Here is a 19,177-nt window from a genome sequence, read left to right as displayed (position 1 = left end):
TGAATAAACAGAAGTGACATCAAAAATTGAAGGGTTCTGGAAAGTCTTTCAAAGAGCAAATATAATAGGAGCAATGCATTTTTTTAAAGTTCAAATGGCCTTTTTGCTATTAATTGCGTGTTAGCATGCTAGGCTAACCACAGTCTTTTCAACCTGAAACATTAGACAGAATGCTAGGCCGTTAAAAAGAAAGACGTTTTCCTGCGGAGGAACAAGGTGAGTCATTTGAGGAGGAGGCAAGATGGACAATGCACTTTCTGGCTCCTCCACGTCGCTTTTTTGTGTTTTTTGGTGTCATGGCAACCTGGTAAGGGAAGGATGGCAGTGCTAAGAGTGGAAAAAGGGGTTTTTCTTTTATTATTATTATTATTATTATTATTATTATTTTTTTTTTAAAGAAACTTTGAAAACAAATAACATAATATTTTAAAATGTTTCTGACTGAACCAGTCGCTACACTTCAATACTATCTATAATAACTACATGACTGGCCCTTACGTTGGCTCATTATCTACTTTCAAGTCAGCCTGGTGCTGTGTGGAATGGAGCCAGACGCTCCCACCTGCTCCATCTGGCCCCAAAAATGACCGTTACAAAGTTCTAGAAGTCTACTCGGGTTGCACCGCCAACTCTTCCTGTTCCCCAGCACTATTGGTCATCAGCTATTTCTGCATGTTAGCGCTCATCTTTATCTTCAGTCACTTTTAGAGCCATTTTGAAACTGCCAGACAACAACCTGCTCTGGAAAAACTGACTGAATAAACAAGGTGCCCACGGTCGTCTGGAGTTCTGGGCGATGACATGATGAAGACTTCAAGTGCCCCAGAAAGAGGTCAGCTCCACAGAGGGAGCAGTGGCAAGACAGGATTTAATGAGCAAGAAAATAAGAAGGCTTCGGATTTTTGTCCAGTGAAGGTGAGGAAAAACAAAATATACTGTGCAAAAAACCCCGGCACAATCCAACTGTGAAGCTGCACTGAAAGTCAAACATATCACACTCAGTCACACAGAGTTGACCTAAATAGTGGCACTGTTTTTTACCGCAGATGCAACATATAAATAGGTATCCTAGGAGGTCTATGGAAAGCAACAGCTGTCAGCATTCTAGAAATACTCTTACAGGAAGTTAATATATGTGTTATTTGTGTTAGCAGGATATAATAACATGATCACTGCTCAGAACAGAATTAATTCAATGTTGTACCTTGTTTGTCTGTCTGACATTTGCGCTAAAGATTCAATTCCAACATACTAATAAAACATTCAGTCTGCCATGAAGAAATTACTGAATATGAACTTCATATATTAAGAAGTCAAGTTCAATCTCTGGAAAATTCTTCTTTTTTGTTTAAACATGCAATTGCTCAATTATAAAAAAAAAAAAAAAAAAAAAAATCATTATTATTATTGTTCTTATTATTTTAAGAAGAAGAAGTGACTGTTATTATTAATAACAGCCACTTCTACGCAATAATGTATGAGTCGTGTGCATTTTCTCACCTCCTACTTAACTGGCCTCTCGTGTGTCGTTGTGCATGTATGTGTGTGTGTGTGTGCACGCGCGTGTGTGTATGTAAGAGAGAGGGGTGTGAAACAGGAGGGATATGTGTGCAGTGTGTGCGCACATATTTGTCATCGTTTCCTAGAATACTGCAACAACTGCTCCAAGTCACGGAGCCGAGGCTGCGAGTCCACACAGTCGGACTTTAAAATGACTCCCTAATGATCTTTTCATCTTACATGAAACAGTGACACTTTCATTTGTGAGCATATGTGTGTGTGTGTGTGTGTGTGTGTGTGTGTGTGTGTGTGTGTGTGTGTGTGTGTTTGCGTGTGTATCAGACGCTGGATTTATGTGTGAGGTCCTGTGTGAACAAGAGCGAGGAGGGAGGAGGGAGAGAGAGAGAGAGAGTGAGTGAGAGTGGAGAGTGTTTCTCTGAGTGTTTATGTATGTGTGTGTGTAAGAGAGAGAGAATAAGAGAGAGAGAGAGAGAGAGAGACGCAGCAGGCGGAGGACGACAGCATTAGCCTGTTTTTTTTTATTTTATTATTTTATTATCGTTGTATTTTTCTCTTCTTCTCCCCTCACATGGACGAGTTGAAGGAGCCGGAGCCGGAGTGTCACGGAGAGATGCTGAGAGAGGACACCTGCCACCACCGTGTTTTTGTCTCACAACCCTGAGGCGAGCACACACGCACACACACACACACACACACACACACACACACACACACACACACACACACACACACACACACACACACACACACACACGCTCACACAGTGTGATGGGGACTGTGAGCGAGCTGTGCGTCTCCAGCTTCCAGGCGTTTCTCTGTCCGTCCTCACGACCACCTGCTGCAGCCTCAGGTGAGACTCTTTTCATTCCTAAAGACACATTTTAGCCCTGAATAGACGCTGTTGATGTTGCTGCCGTGTGTGAAACCCCTCAATAAGCCTTTTAGACTGTATGAGTTGGAGGCTCCAATCAGACAAACGAGTGATTTATCTTTTATCTTCAGATAATTTTATCATCGTATTTGAAATGTTTCACCGCTCTTGACCTATGTGTCAAATTCGATGATTTTTAAAGGATGTTTAGTTGGTGAAATATGTACTGAGAGAGGTCTCAATAATCATATGTGTATTGTGCACTTCCTGATAAGTGTAGCTTGTCATGTGTGAATTGCAAGCCATAATGAAACAAATACGTGAGTTTTTGTTTGATGACTCTAGGACAGGCACGGGCAAACTATGGCCCTGGGGCCATTTGTAGCCTGTTAAGGTTTTTAATCCGGCCCGTCAAAACACTCCATCTATCTGCTCATGCTCTGGCCCCTCTGTCAAATTTTAGAACCCTGTGTGGCCCACCGGTCAAAAACAGCTGTTCCATGTCTCCAACCTGGATCAATAGCAGAGGCTCCCGTTTAGTTTGGTTTTGGAACCTGGGAAAGAAATGGCCATCTTTTAGCTTAGATTGTGAGGAATCTAACTGAGTAACATTTGCCCCACTCAGAGGATGGTGTATGCGCAGCGAGTCAATGAAGGGACAATGGCGCAGGGTCCATTACAAGCTCTGTATTTTAAAGGGCCTCAGATTTGCTGTCTGGTCTTTGAAGAGCTGTAAAATGAAAATGGTTTGTTTTTCTGAAATGACCAAAAGGGGAGTTTGGTTCATCAACATATTTTCTGCCACATAACTAAAGTTTGACTAAGATTGGAGTGAGAGGGATTTAAATATTGTATGGTATCTAAATTTGCGCCCAGCTGTTTTATTTCTCTAGGTGGCGCTGTTGGGCCTAGCAGGTTAATTTTTCATGATTAGTAAATTACCTGTAATACCTAATACCTAAAAACGAAACGAAATAACTTGTATCCACGTGTGTGTCAAATTTCATGACATTTGGAGCATGTTTAGTGTGTCAAATGTGTACTGGGAGAGGTTGAAAATCACTAGGCATGTTTCGCTAGGTTCTTTCTTGTTATTGTAGAATTATAGTTGTATATGTGTAGCTGAAATTGTATGTTTGTAGTGTGTGTGTGTGTGTATGTTTGTGTGTGTGTGTGTGTGTGTGTGTGTGTGTGTGTGTGTGTGTGTGTGTGTGGGAGAGAGTGCGTATGTACATGTTGGCATGTATGTATGTGTGTAATATGAATTTACTATGGATAGAAAACTGGTGGGAGAAATAAGCTAAGCTTCCTCTCACTCATTTTCGAATATACGTTTCGAATGAACATTCTTTTTCCCGAATTTAATTGTGTGCTGTTTTAAGATTGCCTTATATTCGAAATAAACGTTTCAATCAAAAACAATAACATTTTTATCAAAGCTTTTATATGCAAATAGTGCGCTTCCAGTCTAAGTTTGATGCATTGGTGAGTTGTAGGCCTGAATGAGACAAACACAAGTGTTGTTTCATTACTGTAGCACCTTCCTAGGTGAAACTAGGGCCATTTATGCTAGGTGTAGCTTAAACGTGTACCTCGATTTTAAAGGGCCATAAAATGAAAAATGTGGGCATCTCGGATCTCTTTTGATCCACTTTTACTCATCAAGGTCTTGTGTGTCTTAAGCTAAAATTTCAAACCACGAACACCTACACTTTTTGACTTTTGCAGTTGCAGTTGACTTTTTCCAAACATGTGAATATTGCCCTCTTCTGTTTTTTCAGAGGTCAAAGGTCAGAGCATATGAAAGGTAGGTCTTGATGAGATGAACACATGGGTTTTTGTCCCGTGTCTCTACAAACTTCGTAGTGGCTGCTAGGGTGATTTTAGTGTTTTTACGGGGCATTATTGAGTAGATTTGTACAGTTTTTTAATAGATAAGAATGTTCACCAGTCTTGACGTGTGTAATATTTGGAGTCGTGGAGCATGTTCAGGGGGTCAAATTGGGGTTTGACGCGGCCTAAGTACAAGAAAAAAGGAGAAACCAACATTACAATTTTAATTGGGTCTTTCACCCTGCGATAGCCCTGCTCCCTTCCAGAGCTGGTGTTATCACTGCAGCTCAGTCTCTACATTACACTGTGCAGTGTGGAAATACACAACTCATTCCAAAGGTACCACAGGTCTTTGCTGGGAAAGTGTTGTGGGAGAAACACACCAGCAGCGAGACTCACACACGGTACAGACGCAGAGTGTCATCAGAGCTCAGTTGCTGTGGAGATTTTTCTATTCAAAAAGACACTTTAGACTAATGTGTGTGTTTGTGTGTGTGTGTGTGTGGCCGAATGTGTCATGGCGTGCTTGTTCATTTCTCAGCATTCGCAAGCAGACAAAGTGTTTTTTTTTAGATGGTTGGTATGATTTGTGTGAACACCCACCATTGTGCTCTGGTTCAGGATCCTCCTGTCCAGGTGGGTGCTACTGCTGCTGCTGCTGCTGCTGTTAGTGACATCATTTCTCCAAACTGCGCCCACTGCTCTCTCTCTGTCTCTCTCTCTCTCTCTCTCTCTCTCTCTCCCTGTGGCAGGTGTGTTTTGCACCTAATTAAATAAAAAAAAAATAATAGTTGAAAATCCATATGATCAGTGCCTAATGAAAGCAGGGTGGTGTTCACAGCCGGTCACCATTGCACTATTGCGGCCTTCTCTTTTTATAGCTGGGTGTCTCCCTCTGCTGCCGTCGGAATTTCCTCAGGCCTCGTTGTTATTCTGAGCCTCAAGGCCTCTGACACACTGTCACTGTTCACTCAGATAAACTTTACAGTGAATGTGCTGATTAGTCGCACTGAAACTTTGTGTTTGAAAGTTAAACACAGGGCTGATTGTTCCATTCATCTCTTACACTGTGCAGCCATTCAGATTTTTTCAGCCCTATTTGGCCTTTTATGTAATATATTCCATTTGTAAGATACTACATATATATTTTAAAAAAAGCCCAACAACAACAAAGACATAAAAAGACACCTTCCCTTGAAATATGAGATCATTTCTCACCACTGACTTTGCATGAGGAAATAAGTGCCGGCTGATTGACCCTTTGAGTGTGGAGCCACAGCAGCTCTTTCCTACCCCTCCTCAGCGCATCCTGTTTTTGGTGTGTCCCGACTCTGAATAAAGCACCAATTCAAGCGCACAGCTGCGATCCTTCGGCCTCCCTTCCTCTATCCTTCCCTACATCCTCTCCTCTCCCTTCCTCTTTCCATCGCTCGCACATACCACGTCAATCTTTGCACGTCACCCGAAAACCCTTTTCTACACTTGTTGCGCACCTATTGGTACAGATGCGTCATTATTAGCGTTAAGTTCTTCTTTTTGTAGACTTCCTGTGCGGCCTTCTTCCCCTTCAGCCTGATTCAAACGCTCTCAACACTTTGTACGTGCTGTTTAACATGTCCTACACCCTTATAATAATCTAACGGGTGAACTGCACCCTTTTCCGTGTAGAGGAAAACACTTTAAGACAGCACCATTCATTTATAGACACAAAACATGTAGAATAAGGCATATTCTTCCTTCTTTTTTCCACACACTTCTCTCTCTCTACAATCATTACTGTTAAGATGACCTGGATGACTGAGAACCTTCGCAGACATACTGTTCAGTATGTTTAGACATATCTGTGGCTGGTTTAATTTAGATAGATAGATAGATAGGTCGTTACCGTGTGTTTCTGCTGCTCTGCCGCCTGACGGACTGCTGCCGCCGACGCCACGCCCCCCCTCCTCCGCCCCGCCCCTGTGCCGGCTGCAGTGGCGGCGCTCCAGCGCGGACAGTTGTCACTTTGCGGCGGCGATGGTTCCGAAGAAGTGAGGACGGACACGCAGCTTCTGTCGCTCCGAGCCACTTGTAGAGAGGAGAAGCAGTCGCGGGGGTTCAGCTGCCAGCGCAGCCATGGTTCTCAAATCGGAGGACGGAGTCGGTGAGTCGCCCCCTCCTCGCTTCCTCTCCCTCGACCCCTTCACTTAGTTTGTGAGCGGTGCTAACCAGGTTAGCCAGCTAACTAGCCGCGCGACTGACTGGCGTAAGTTGACAGAACCGTCGCAAAACGTGCGGCCACGTATCGGCCTGAGAGGCGCGTAGCTCGTACACTACATTGCGTTGCGCTACATTATTGATGAAGTGGCACAATGGAGACGTTATTAAGAGTCTGGATCGAGGCCACCCGTCCCGGGGCTGCGTGCTCGTCATGAGCCGCTCTATAGTTTCCATGTCTACAAATACTGTGTGTGTGTGTGTGTGTGTGTGTGTGTGTGTGTGTGTGTGTGTGTGTGTGTGTGTGTTGCAAGCAGCTGCGGCAGAGGTCTCACACTGTGTGTTGTTGTGTCCTTGTTGGGTTTGTGTGCTTCTTAATTGCACCTCTTGTGCTCTCTTCCCAACTTGTGACTGCTCTGGCGTGGTGTGGGTATAATGAGGATGTGAAGGCAGAACTGGCTTCAAAACATAATAAATTTATTTGTGCCACAAAAAGAAGTCGAATGTCGCGCTTGTGATTTGCACTTTTGCCTGTTTGTCGTGTGCAGGGAGTTTGAAGATCTGCTCCCTTCCAGTGGGGCTCTTTTTTTTTTTTTTTTTTTTTTTTTTTTTTTTTTAGCTTTGCCCTGTGAATTTGCCCCTTCACTGTTTTATTTGATCTATTTTACCAACTTAATTATTTTTTCCCCCTGCGTTTCAGTCTCACCCCCACCCCCTAGAAATATGAATAGGACCACCTGCAAAATAGAACTTTTCTTTTTTTTAATTCTATAACTGTCAAGTTGGAAACATAAGAACCGTCGTGATTCCAGATTGTTTGCCTCCCGACTTCTCAACTCAGGAAGTCTGAGCCATCGCGTTCCAACTGTTTAACGACTCTTCCATCCAGCCGAGGATGCCAGAAACTCTCCCGCTTCCTCTCTCTGCTACCAAAGCAGGGTTTTTTTCCTGCTCTGCGTCAGGCCACCTTTTGTTCTCCTGCCGCTGGCTTTGTTTTCCGAGCTCGTCGGACTTTGTGAGCCTTTAAGGCTGCGTGAATGCTAAACAGTCATCGGGGAGTTTATCATAACTGCAGGATTACATGGCCACGTTGAGCTTGTTGCTGCCTGAGGTCCAAAGAACATTCAAATGTGCACTTATGTCACCGTTAATGCTTAAATGTACTGCATTTTCTTTGGGATTGAGTGTGATTGAGTGTGATCTAGCCTGTGCTGTGGGGTGAGATGGGGCGGTTTCCGCTCTGCTGTTGCTGGTTCCTGCATCTGGAGGAATGAAAACTGATTGAATTGTGCTGTAACAGAGAGCCGTTGTCAGGTAATTGCTTATTTGTCTGCTTGTTGTTGCTGGTATCTAGACGAGGTGAGTCAACCTCACGTCTGCTTTCAGGGCTGGAATGGGATTGGCTCGGCCGGGCTCGGCCCAGCCTGCTTCGCTGCACAACCTTACATATCAAAATAATATAATTATAACCTTAGTACGCCAGTCTGCTGCAGTGTTCTGTTCTCTGCAGCCTTGCGATTCAGTGAGTTTAAAAAATATCCCACAATAGAATATCAGACTCAGTCCTGTCGTCTTGTCATCATTGTTGGTATTATAGATAGATGGATGGATAGATAGATGGATAGATAGATACTTTATTGATCTCTAGGAAAACTTTTAATTGACAGCAGTTCGAAAAGGGAACTAGTATAATAAAAGGCATACAATATTCTAAACTATAGTGTAAAAAAAGATAAAAGTATAGCATAAAGTTAAAAATAGAAATAAAAGATAACAAAAAATGTAATAAAATAACATCTGATGGTTCCTGAACAAATATATATATATATATATATATATATATATATATATATATATATATATATATATATATACATATATATATATATATATATATGTGCATAATGAAAGTGTGTGATACAATTCTGCAATGCAGTGTGTGTTGTGTGGGTGTAATTAGTCCTGGGCTCCTCCCGATAAAACGTTTTAAATTGTTTTGTTTGCTTGTCTGTTTTAATTTCACACCGTTAGCATTAGGATCTACACTGCAGCCACTGGCTGTCTGCTCACTATCTTAGTTTAGTGTTTGACTGAAGCCGACGGCTGGTCCAACATAAAAACAGTGTTCAATGTTTTTTTCAGCGCGGCCTGATTGAACCTCCTGTTCTGCAGTTTCTGACTCTCGCCGTCCTCTGACAATCATCTCTGACTTGCTTAGTTTTCTAACCGCGCAACGTGACACACTTCAAACTGTAAACACGTCAGCAGCCGGGCTGCCGGCTGTCTGTGAGTGGGCCGCCAGTGCCGGCGTTTCTGCAGGATCCCAGAAATATTTCATCTTGATGCCACGACGGAGCGCTGGCACCGGCAGCCGGCAGATCAGCACGCCGACCGCGTTCTCTGCCAACCCGATCAGCCGCTCGGATCGTTTTGGTGTTGGCTCGTCACTTTAACGTGAGACGGTTGATTGTAGAAGCCACCTCTGAGTCTAGCGGACCCCCCGCGACCACGTGGGGGAGCTGCTGCGGCTCCACGGAGGAGGGGAGGTGGAGAGGGAGGAGTCGAGAGGACGGAGGCGAGTTCAAGGGTTTTTCACCCATGTCACATTGAGACTCCGGTCAGGACACTGGTGCCGCTGCTGCTGAATTCCTGAGGATTAAAGCCGCAGTGGGGGGGCCGGGCCGGGCTGGACCGGGAGGGAGGCCGGACTAGAAGCGGCCGCCGGCTGGCAAGTAGGATGGGATTAAAGTCGGTTTGAACTGCAGGAACGTTGAGCTCAGAGTCAGGAGGAGTCTGCAGTCTGGCCTGCTGAAAACAGAGCGCAGCAGTGAGTATCAAAGGAGACGGTCCCAGAAGGTCTGGGGCTTTTTTCTTTTCTTCTGTTCTGTTCTGGAAACGCTGGGGCTGTCCGCACTGGTTGAGTGCAGCCAGCAGTCAGCAGCTGTCTGAGGCTGGAGCCTTTAACGTGGAGGTGGTCTAGCCAGGGGGGTCGTCACGACTTCTGCTCTGGAGCGCAGGTGTGTGAGGTCTCGTCTTTCCTCTGAAAACTGGTAACCCATCCTGGTGTGTGTGTGTGTGTGTGTGTGTGTGTGTGTGTGTGTGTGTGTGTGTGTGTGTGTGTGTGTGTGTGTGTGTGTGTGTGTGTGTGTGTGTGTGTGTGTGTGTGTGTATTCTAATCTGCCACCTCTTAATGTGATTGACCAGTGTGGCAAAGCAGGCAATAGGAGAACAGAGACAGGCAGCAGCAGCAGCAGCAGCAGCTTGTGTGAACTCCAGCTGTTGACTGCATGGAGATACCAACAGGTTTTCCTGAGAGGAGATTTTCAACTTCAGCTTCCAGCGAGGAAGTGAGAGCGGCGAGGCGGTGAAACCGGATCACAGTGAGAGTTATTCTAGTGGGCAGGTTTATTATGAGAGCAGCCCCAGCCTATTAACCCCCCCCCCCCCCCCCCCACTCCCCACCGCCACCAGTGTGTTTATTTCAATCCTATCACGGTCCAGGACCGGGGCAGCTGTCCTGCTGCGGTCATGTGATCCGACCGCCACCTACCTGCTGCTGGTTGGCCAGTGTGGGTCCATCACTTCGGCAAAGTACAATTGCGATTTGCAGGTGTTTCTTTCATTGAATGGTGTGAAGCACATCAGCTGTAATTCTCGTAAAAAAAAAATATTGCAGGATGAGATTTTACGAGAATTACATTGTTCACGTTTGTTTGCTGTTAAGAATGGTTGTTGTATATTTCTCTTTGATGCCTAGTAAAAAAAATATTCCGTCTCCTCCTCTGTCCAATCATAGCGCCCGGTTTTCACTGGTCAGTGAACTGGTCACGTGACCCCGTACGTCACGTCCGCTGATGTGTAAATGTGAAAAAAGTGTTTCCATGACAGTTTTGCGATGTACTGTACTTCTATATGGATACGTGTGAAGAACCTCCTCATGAGAGCATCAAAACCTTTTAGCCATAATTGAGAGGTTTTTCCAAGTTGAGCGTTGCTTCCATCACCAGTTTATTATTGTGAAATTCTAGGGGTGATGGAAGCGTGGCTGGTGGCTCGTGCCTCGCTGGGTTTTCACAGGAAAATACTGGAAATGATGAAACGTGCGTCGTCTGTGTTTTCCTCTGCACTGAGGATGTGCAGAGGATATGAAGTGCAGAAAAATTGCCTTTAGTGAATCAACCGAGGGGCTTTCACACCTGCCTCTTCTAAAGTCCCGCTCGTCGTCACGAGGGCAGCGGTCACGGTGTTGGGACCAGAACTTTCTGGAAGAGGTTCTCCTGACACACCTCGCTACTCAGCTGCGCATTCTTGCTCTCACGTTGTCGTCGTCACATGACGCTCCGCTGCTCGCTGTTTGGTCTCGGCAGCTCAGCTGAGTCGCAGCACAACTGTGGCGTGAAAAGGAGAGAAATGCAAGCGTGCAGAATCGGAGAGACTCTGCGGCTTGCGGGTTTTTAACGTTCAAAACAAGATTATTCGATTTTCTGTGATGTGTCGTCTGCAGCCCACTGCAACTTTTTAATGTATCACTTTTTTAATTTGGTCATTTTTTCACATAGTGGATGCAACATTTCAGCTAAGACAAAACAGAGCTGTCCTCGGTGGGGGTGGGGGGGGGGCTGGGCACCAGTCTGTGCTGCACAGAAACAATTTTATGTTAAGTAATATAGTTAAGATGTCTGTATAGTGGAATGTTTATCATGGCACTTTGAAGTCACCATGAGAAGGAATCAGGCACCAGTTAAGACTGTTGTATATATTCTCTACTCTGAAAAGTCCTCCAACCCAAAACACGCGCGCATTCTTTCAGTCTCATACTACATAGAAGACATTTCTTCAGCCTCCCAGTTAGTAGTGAAGCTGCCAGAGGAAGAATCAACACAGAAGGCAGCGCTGACGTTTAAACATCATCTGCTCTGTACTTTGACATCATGCGTTTCACTTCTGAAACAACCTTTTTTTTTCCCCTCCCTAACAAAAAAAAAAAAAAAAACCCAAAGGAGTGAAAGATCTCCCTCTTCCTCTGCAGCTTATCGGCCGGCTGCAGACTTCAGGCACGCCTGTCGTATCAGGACTTTGAGTTCAGTCAGAGAAGTTACAACAGTCAACCTGAAGGTTGAACCTCCAGACTGCTGCTGCTGCTGCTGCTGCTGCTGCACTTTTCTAATCCAGCGATTTGTTTCAAATGGGAGAGTTTCACCGTGGAGTAGCTTTTGTGTCGAGGGGAAAAAGTGTCACAGCTGAGGAAACATGCTGCTGCTGGACTGTCTGTCCGTCTGTCCGTCCGTCGGTCTGTCTGTGTGTAAACTGTTTGCTTCGCCTCTCTGTTCAGTTCCTGATGACCTCAGTCCAGAGGAGAGACAGGAGCTGGAGTGCATCCGGCGCCGCAAGGAGGAGCTGCTGCTGGACATTCAGGTAACCGGGCACCGCTTTTTTCACTACACTCGCGTCGGCTCAGGGGTGTCGCAGCAGAAGAACACGCAGCAGAACATACACACATTGTATGCGTGTGCGTGTGCGCGAGTGTGTGTGTGCACTCACGTTATAGATACGTGTGGGGGAAGGCATCTGACTAGCAGACCATCACTGTACACGTTAGCAGTAGATGATGGCCTTTGTTCAAGGTTGGGGGCGGCGCCTGGATGTGTGAGCTTGATGCCCCTCCCCCACTGCAGTCGTCCCGCCACCTCTTTGATAGTAAACTGAATGTCTTCAATATCTCACATGACAGAAATAATGAGATGCGATTGGTTCGATGGTTTCCCAGCAGAATCACTGCGCCTTGCAGGCAATGAGCGAAAACGCTCGGTTCGGGCAAATGATTCCTTTGTGACATCACAAAAAGGGAGCCTATATCTCTCCCACCCCGAGCCAGGTGGTGGCTCCACCCATCCCGCTGAGTCCACCTTGGTCTCCTTCAAACACGTGGAAGGTCCCCAACAAAGCCTCAGTTTCAGCGGCAGGCTGTAAACAGCGGGCTAAATCCGTTGCTGCCTGGAGGTCCACAGACTTTAGTTCGACAATAACTGGTGTGCAGCTGCTCCACTGGGCTCCACAATGGAAACTGGAGATGAGACCTTTTCAAGTTTCTCTCTCACACCAACTAGAGTTTTAAAAAAAGATCTCCTCCTCATTCTGACACACGGGCTCAGGCTGTTTGAACTTTCAGCCGATCTTCAGCTTGACCCTCCTCCAACATCCTGGAGGTCCCAAAACACACACACACACACACACACACACACACACACACACACACACACACACACACACACAGGGAGGGGCTAGACCAGTGGGTCGGAGGGGCCGGAGCAGCAGCAGATGGATGGAGTGTTTTGGTGAGCCACCTCATAGGAGGAAAACTATCATGGGATGTGTAGAAAACATGTTGCTTTAATGTCAACTAAAAAAATGAACAAAAGCATTATAACACAATGTGTCTTTGAAGCTGTTTATTGAAATGACTCCTAAAACACTGAAAAATGGATGAAATGCAGCTGTTTGATAACTGACTGACTATTCATACAATTTCGTTAAAAAGCTTAACGGGCCACTTATGGCTCCCGGGCCATAGTTTGCTCATGCCTTGGCTAGACAGCCGTGACCTCGGGGTGTCTACAGCCCCTGATCAAGACCGATAGAGTTCACAAGTGATGTGACCTTTTGTTTAAGCCCCTCCCTGTCTGGCCCTGGAGACTCATGGGTAATGAGCCGCACTGCATCTCCAGGAGCAGAGGGGAGAGAGGAGCTGCTCGGTTAACCAGCAGATGCAACCATGGACGCAGCTCACGTGGAGGACCCAGAGACGGAGGCGTCCTCCTCTCCTCTGTAATCATCTCACTGTGTTGTCGTCTCTGCTGGTCCCCCCCGCCCCCTCCGCCCGTGACCTCTGGGCTGCATAGCGGTGCCGCTAAGCCGCCCAAAGTCTTTGATCCTGCATATTCCACTCCTCTTCTCGGCTGGATGACTCTCAAATAGAGCCGGGGAGGGAACGAGGGGGGAGTCCTTGAATCTGGGTCAGCGCTTGGGTTGGGTGAGGGGGTTAGAGGGGCGTGGCCTCTGAGCCTGGAACAGGTGCTCCAGGTCTCAGCGCCACACTGCTGCTGCTGCACCTCCTCCTCCTCCTTCTCCTGCTGCTGCTGACAGCACCAGTGAGTCGGTCTGAGTCGAAGTGAATCACAGCAGCACTTTTTGGGTCTGTTCCCTTTTTTCTGGGTCACCAAGAAGAAGAAGAGCTTCTCTGGTCGGGAACATACCAGCATGTGTCACAAACCGGCTGAGATGAAAGCGTCTGCAGAGCTTTTATATGAATCGGTCAACTAGGAAACATCACGTGTGTGTGTGTGTGTGTGTGTGTGTGTGTGTGTGTGTGTGTGTGTGTGTGTGTGTGTGTGTGTGTGTGTGTGTGTGTGTGTGTGTGTGTATTGATGTTTCTCCTCTCTTGTCTGTCTGTCTGTCTGCTCTCAGCGGCTGAAGGATGAGATCGCAGAGGTGACCAGCGAGATCGAGACCCTGGGCCTGACTGAAGAGAGGTAGAGGACCTACTTCTGCTGCTGCTTCTGCTTCTGCTTCTGCTGTTGCTGCTGTGTGGGCGGGCAGGCGAGTGGCCGCCGATGGTCTACTCAGCTTCTGCTTTAATGGAGACAGAATGGGCATAAAAAAAAATCTGAATAAACAGACGAAAAATCATTAAATGTCAGGAAACAAAAGTGTTGTTTTCTGGCAGCGATGAAGATTTGAACAGGCAGATAAATGTGAATAGAAGGAGGTTGATGACTGGAGTTTATTAAACAGCTGCCATAGGGAGAAGTTTTATTTGTCTCCTCTTTCAAGTCTGAAGACGTGCAAATTCAATTCATGAAGCAAAATTCATTTTTAGTGGTATTTTTCTCCAGTAATCTGTGCCTGTAGATGATAATCCCAGTGAGGCTGCTCCACTGGAGATCAGGGAGAAATTAATGTCTGGAAATGGGTAAAATATCTGACTTTTAAATGATAAGAGGACAAAAACATTACTCTTTTCTAAATGAAACACCTTTGAGGAGCTAAAGTACGACTGTTGTCATCCTTGATGCGTGTGAAGATGTCGACTTCCTGTCCTTTCCACGTCTCCTCCAGAAAAAGCATGCAGAGGAACAAACAGATGGCCATCGGCCGCAAGAAGTTCAACATGGACCCCAAGAAGGTGGCAATGAAACCAAATAGAAAATACAAAACAGTCGCGGTCAGTTGTGATGTGCGAAGCTGTGTGACGCTGAGCCTGATTCTTCTGTCAGGGGATCCGTTTCCTGGTGGACAGCAGCCTCCTGAAGAACACCAACGACGACATCGCCAAGTTCCTCTACAAGGGGGAGGGGCTGAACAAGACAGCCATTGGTGACTACCTGGGAGAGAGGTGTGTGTGTGTGTGTGTGTGTGTGTGTGTGTGTGTGTGTGTGTGTGTGTGTGTGTGTGTGTGTGTGTGTGTGATATATAAATATATATGTATACATATGTGTGTATATATATATATGTATATATGTATGTATGTATGTATGTATGTATGTATGTATGTGTGTATGTATGTGTGTGTATATATATATATATATGTATTATACACACACATAATTTGTTTGATAAAATTAGATATTATATGTTTTGTAGATTCTATAAGACAAATCATCTGTGTGCTATCAAATTACTTAATTACAAAAAATATCAATCTGCTAATTTTATCCGCTTAAAAATCCCATCCAGAACTTCTTGTTGAGAACCAAACAGACAATCTGTCCTCCTCCTCCTCCTCCTCCTCTTTCCCCTCCCCCTCCTCCTCAGGGATGATTTCAACATCGCCGTTCTTCACGCCTTCCTGGAGCTGCATGAGTTCACCGACCTCAACCTGGTCCAGGCTCTCCGGCAGTTCCTGTGGAGCTTCCGGCTGCCTGGCGAGGCCCAGAAGATCGACCGCATGATGGAAGCCTTCGCCCAGAGATACTGTCGCTGCAACCACGGCGTGTTCCAGAGCACCGGTAACGTTTCGCTCCGCTCAGCTCTGGGTCCGGGTCCGCAGTCTGCTGTGTCACTCCACTCACACCAACCTTGTGCCGCCGTGCAGACACCTGCTACGTGCTGTCGTTTGCCGTCATCATGCTCAACACCAGCCTGCACAACCCCAACGTGAAGGACAAGCCGACGGTCCAGAGGTTCACGGCCATGAACAGAGGCATCAACGACGGGGGAGACCTGCCGGAGGAGCTGCTCAGGGTGAGACAGGGCAGCGTGTTGGGAACATGGTTCAAGTTAGGACAGATAGATAGAAACTCTGTTGTCTGTTTTTCATTAAGAAAAAAAAAAAACAGAAATTTGTCTTCAACAAAGCTTTGAAAATTAAAAACACAAACACGCTCACACGCCACAATAGAATTAAAGACATTATGTAGCAGATAGAAATATCAAAGGTGTTGGAGCTATTTCTCATTTTTGCAATATTTAATTAAGTTTTGCTTGGCTTGGTTATTATACCTTCAGTGTATTCATAATATTTAGCATTATTTGAGTTAATGTGACTACTTATTAATTGTTTTTAAGGTATTTTGAAGCTCAGGCACAATAGTGATCTACAGTATATATATATGGATCTACCAAGCATGGGGGGCAGCAGCCATTGTTTGCTCCTTGGCTTGCAATGGAAGAATAAATCAACAAAAACTTGAATTCTTCTCCCGGGCAATGGACTCTGTCGTATCCCTGCGTAAATTCACTCTCTCTCTGCCTGCGTGGCCGATTGATTTGATTTTGATTAATTGGATTTTGATAGTCAAGTCTGGATATTAAGGACAAGAGCAAAGAAAAGGCCAAATGTCCTCTACAAAAGGTGACCTGCACTCAGTGAACTCGACTCTGTAGCTCCCAGTTTCTCTGTTTACTCCCAGTCTAGTGCCTCATCTAGTTCTCCCAGAGCTAAAACGTGACGTCACTTCCTGCAGAACTTGTACGACAGCATCAAAAACGAACCCTTCAAGATCCCGGAGGACGACGGGAACGACCTCACGCACACCTTCTTCAACCCGGACAGGGAGGGCTGGCTGCTCAAACTCGGTATGAGTCTCCGTCAAAACGGCCTCTGAGCCGCGGGGGACCCCTGGCGGACAGAAGCTGTAATTGCACCGTGTCGACAACATGTTGACGCTATTTTCGTCTGTTTTGTGTTTCATGGGTTGTGACTCCAGGAGGTACGTACCGACAGCCCCGCCCCTCCTCTTCTTCAGCCGCGCCCCTCCTCTTCTGAACGCACTGCTTTGCTTTCTGAGCTGCCCCCCCCACCACCCCCTGCTCTTCTGGCTGCGTGCTCATTTCCACACATTCTTGTTAAAACTCACTAGAACCTCATCTTTTATTCCTGTTGTTGCTGCTGAGCTTCACTTTTTTTTTTCTAACCCAAATTAAAGTTTCTGCTTCAGCCTTTTTTGTCATTCTTCTTCTTGGTTGGTTTACAGTTTGATTTGCTGCTCTGTGCTGCCAGTGTGTTTCCGCAGTGCTTGGCTGTGGTGGATTGAAAAGCGTCTCCCGCTGTCCCACCTGAACTGCCTCACCTGTTGTCTCTCTCTCTGTCTCTCTCTCTCCCCTCTTCCCTCTTCTCAGGGGGGCGAGTGAAGACCTGGAAGAGACGCTGGTTCATTCTCACTGACAACTGCCTCTACTACTTTGAATACACCACAGTGAGTCCTTCCCTGCGAAGCTACGCCGCAGCACCAGCCTTGAACATTGTGTTTTTAAAAGAATCCTACACAAGTAAAATACACTCGCTGTTTGTTGAAGGACAAGGAGCCCAGAGGAATCATTCCACTGGAGAACCTGAGCATCAGGGAGGTCGACGACTCCAAGAAGCCGGTAAGATCTCAGAGCTGTTAGTCCCACACTTCAGTGGTGCAGCTTTGCATTAGTAAGGAATGCAAAAACCTCCTGAGATTGACAGTAGGCAGTTTATTTAGCCCTCTGTTTGTAGCCTTCTGCTGTTTAATGCTTTGTTGGACCTTCCACATGTTTGGAAAAGGGACAAAAACAAGTCAGAGGTCGCCAACACCTGCCTACAGGTGCGGTCTCTAAATCTGGAAGAGGTTCCCGTGCTCTTTGTGACATCACAGAGGGCACTTGGTAAAAAAGTGTTGCAAACAGGAGAGCTAGAGGATGAAATTTTCACATGGTGGAGGCAGAGAACACTGATCACATGAGTTTTGCAGAATATGGACCCCCTGACATTTTAAAACGTTTCAATAAATTCCTGTCAAAACAATTCATATAAATTTTCCTCTGGATCCCGACACTGAAATATGTGGTTTATTTTCCCTTTTCAAATGACTGGGACCCTCTGTGGCTCCGTTCCCAGAACTGCTTTGAGCTCTTCATCCCGGACCACAAGGACCAGGTGATCAAGGCCTGCAAGACGGAGGCCGACGGCCGTGTGGTGGAGGGCAACCACACCGTGTACAGGATCTCCGCCCCCACCACGGAGGAGAAGGAGGAATGGATGAGCAGCATCAGGTGAGGGAGACCCACGCAGCCGCCAAGTGCGAACAGTCTTAACGTCCTGAAGGTGCCTCAAGTTTATATGTATTAAACTTTAAAGTTCTGCCACTGGTTTAGGAGTCACTGAATGATTTAGGTCCAGACTGTATATGAATGAAATGCTAATGGAATGTAAACCCAGTAGGACTCTGAGACGTGTAGACTCAGGTCAGATAGTGGAGTTCAAACTGAACATGGTGAAGCAGCATTGAGCTGTGATGCTGCCAGCAGGAGTGAAGTCAGCCCGAAGTGTGAATGTTTTCAAATCCAGGTTGAAGACTTATTTTTTCTTATGCTTATGATTAAGTGATTTTATGCATTTTAAGCTGTTTTTAAAAGGTTTTTTAAAAATACTTTTAAAGCACACTGCTTTGCCTTGTGTATGAAAGGCGCGATATAAATGAATCTGCCTTGTCTTGAACCTCCTCCTCCTGCAGAGCTGCCATCAGCAAAGACCCCTTCTATGAGATGCTCGCCTCTCGGAAGAAGAAGGTCTCCACTCTGAAGGGCCTGTAGGGCCTCCAGCTCCTGACTGAGGGAAGCTGGCGTGGACCAGCGGTAGAGTCCAAACCTTCACCTGCTGCCTGGAGAGAAGCCTCGCACAGCTTTTCCTTATCATTTTCCATTAGACGTCTCCGTTAAAAAAAACGCGGCCTCCTGCTCAACTGCTGCACGCTTGGTCTGCTGCGCAGCTCCGTTCATGCGATGCTACATGAACCTCAGGAGGGATCGAGACACTTGCTGACAAACACACAATGTCTGTCCATCCAGCTGTCGTGTCAAAGACATGTCAGCCTTTCTTATGCGTTTGAGAGTTTTTGAAGTAAAAAAAAAAAAAAAAGTATTTTCGCATGTTGCTTTATTTCACGTTCTCGTTTCTCGTGAAACGCCATCTTCAACTTTCGTCCTTGTTTGCACACTGTCGCTGCCTTTGATGACTGGAGGTCAAATCTCAACTATGATGAAGTTATAAACTGGAAAAGATAAAATGCCTGCCGCAGCAGAATTATGGGCCTGATTTTCAATGTTACTATTTTTTCTAAGCTGCTTTTCCACTGTTGTTCTCTTGTCAAAGTACTGTTTGTTAAAACAAAGGCATAAACCACTCAGTATTTATTTATGCATATTTCTTATAACTTATTTTCCCTTTGTCTCATTAAAAAGTTTACAAATCAATGTGTAAATGGTGGATTTTTTTTTTCATCCGTGCAGCAG

At 45.9% G+C, this 19,177-nt stretch overlaps 1 protein-coding gene and 1 long non-coding RNA gene across 5 annotated transcripts; one reads left to right on the top strand and one right to left on the bottom strand.

Moving 5' to 3' along the window:
- Window positions 1-2,032: 2,032 nt before the first annotated feature.
- Window positions 2,033-4,892, bottom strand: LOC142893219 (uncharacterized). Of its 2 annotated transcripts, XR_012927664.1 has the most exons (3): window positions 4,829-4,892; window positions 2,873-2,946; window positions 2,033-2,389 (listed from the first exon to the last, which is right to left on the bottom strand). It is a non-coding gene; the product is annotated as an uncharacterized LOC142893219 (long non-coding RNA). The 2 variants fall into 2 exon arrangements; XR_012927663.1 differs by having other exon boundaries at window positions 2,033-2,946.
- Window positions 4,893-6,202: 1,310 nt separating this feature from the next.
- On the top strand, window positions 6,203-19,138 carry LOC142893210 (cytohesin-1-like). Of its 3 annotated transcripts, none has more exons than XM_076033562.1 (12): window positions 6,203-6,368; window positions 11,754-11,836; window positions 13,886-13,950; window positions 14,537-14,603; window positions 14,695-14,813; window positions 15,233-15,426; window positions 15,513-15,661; window positions 16,384-16,496; window positions 17,037-17,115; window positions 17,216-17,287; window positions 17,784-17,938; window positions 18,400-19,138. In XM_076033562.1, the coding sequence occupies exons 1-12, from the start codon at window positions 6,341-6,343 to the stop codon at window positions 18,476-18,478; spliced, it is 1,203 nt and encodes a 400-aa protein (XP_075889677.1). In that variant the 5' UTR covers window positions 6,203-6,340; the 3' UTR covers window positions 18,479-19,138. The 3 variants fall into 3 exon arrangements, with proteins under 3 accessions (XP_075889677.1, XP_075889678.1, XP_075889676.1); XM_076033563.1 differs by lacking the exon at window positions 6,203-6,368 and adding an exon at window positions 9,131-9,248; XM_076033561.1 differs by lacking the exon at window positions 6,203-6,368 and having other exon boundaries at window positions 11,462-11,836.
- The last annotated feature ends 39 nt before the right edge of the window (window positions 19,139-19,177 follow it).

The sequence above is a fragment of the Nelusetta ayraudi genome, unplaced genomic scaffold, assembly GCF_046127955.1.
Source record: "Nelusetta ayraudi isolate G7.1 ecotype Tasmania unplaced genomic scaffold, CSIRO-AGI_Nayr_v1 ptg000042l, whole genome shotgun sequence".
Lineage (NCBI taxonomy): Eukaryota > Metazoa > Chordata > Actinopteri > Tetraodontiformes > Monacanthidae > Nelusetta > Nelusetta ayraudi.
This window is presented reverse-complemented; position numbering and strand designations above follow the sequence as displayed.

Coding starts and splice junctions, on each gene's coding strand:
- LOC142893210 (XM_076033561.1), top strand. CDS start 11,672: ATGCTGCTGCTGGACTGTCTGTCCGTCTGTCCGTCCGTCGGTCTGTCT. Junction 14,604..14,694: donor TCAACATGGACCCCAAGAAG/GTGGCAATGAAA, acceptor TTCTTCTGTCAG/GGGATCCGTTTCCTGGTGGA. Junction 16,497..17,036: donor GGCTGGCTGCTCAAACTCGG/TATGAGTCTCCG, acceptor TTCCCTCTTCTC/AGGGGGGCGAGTGAAGACCT.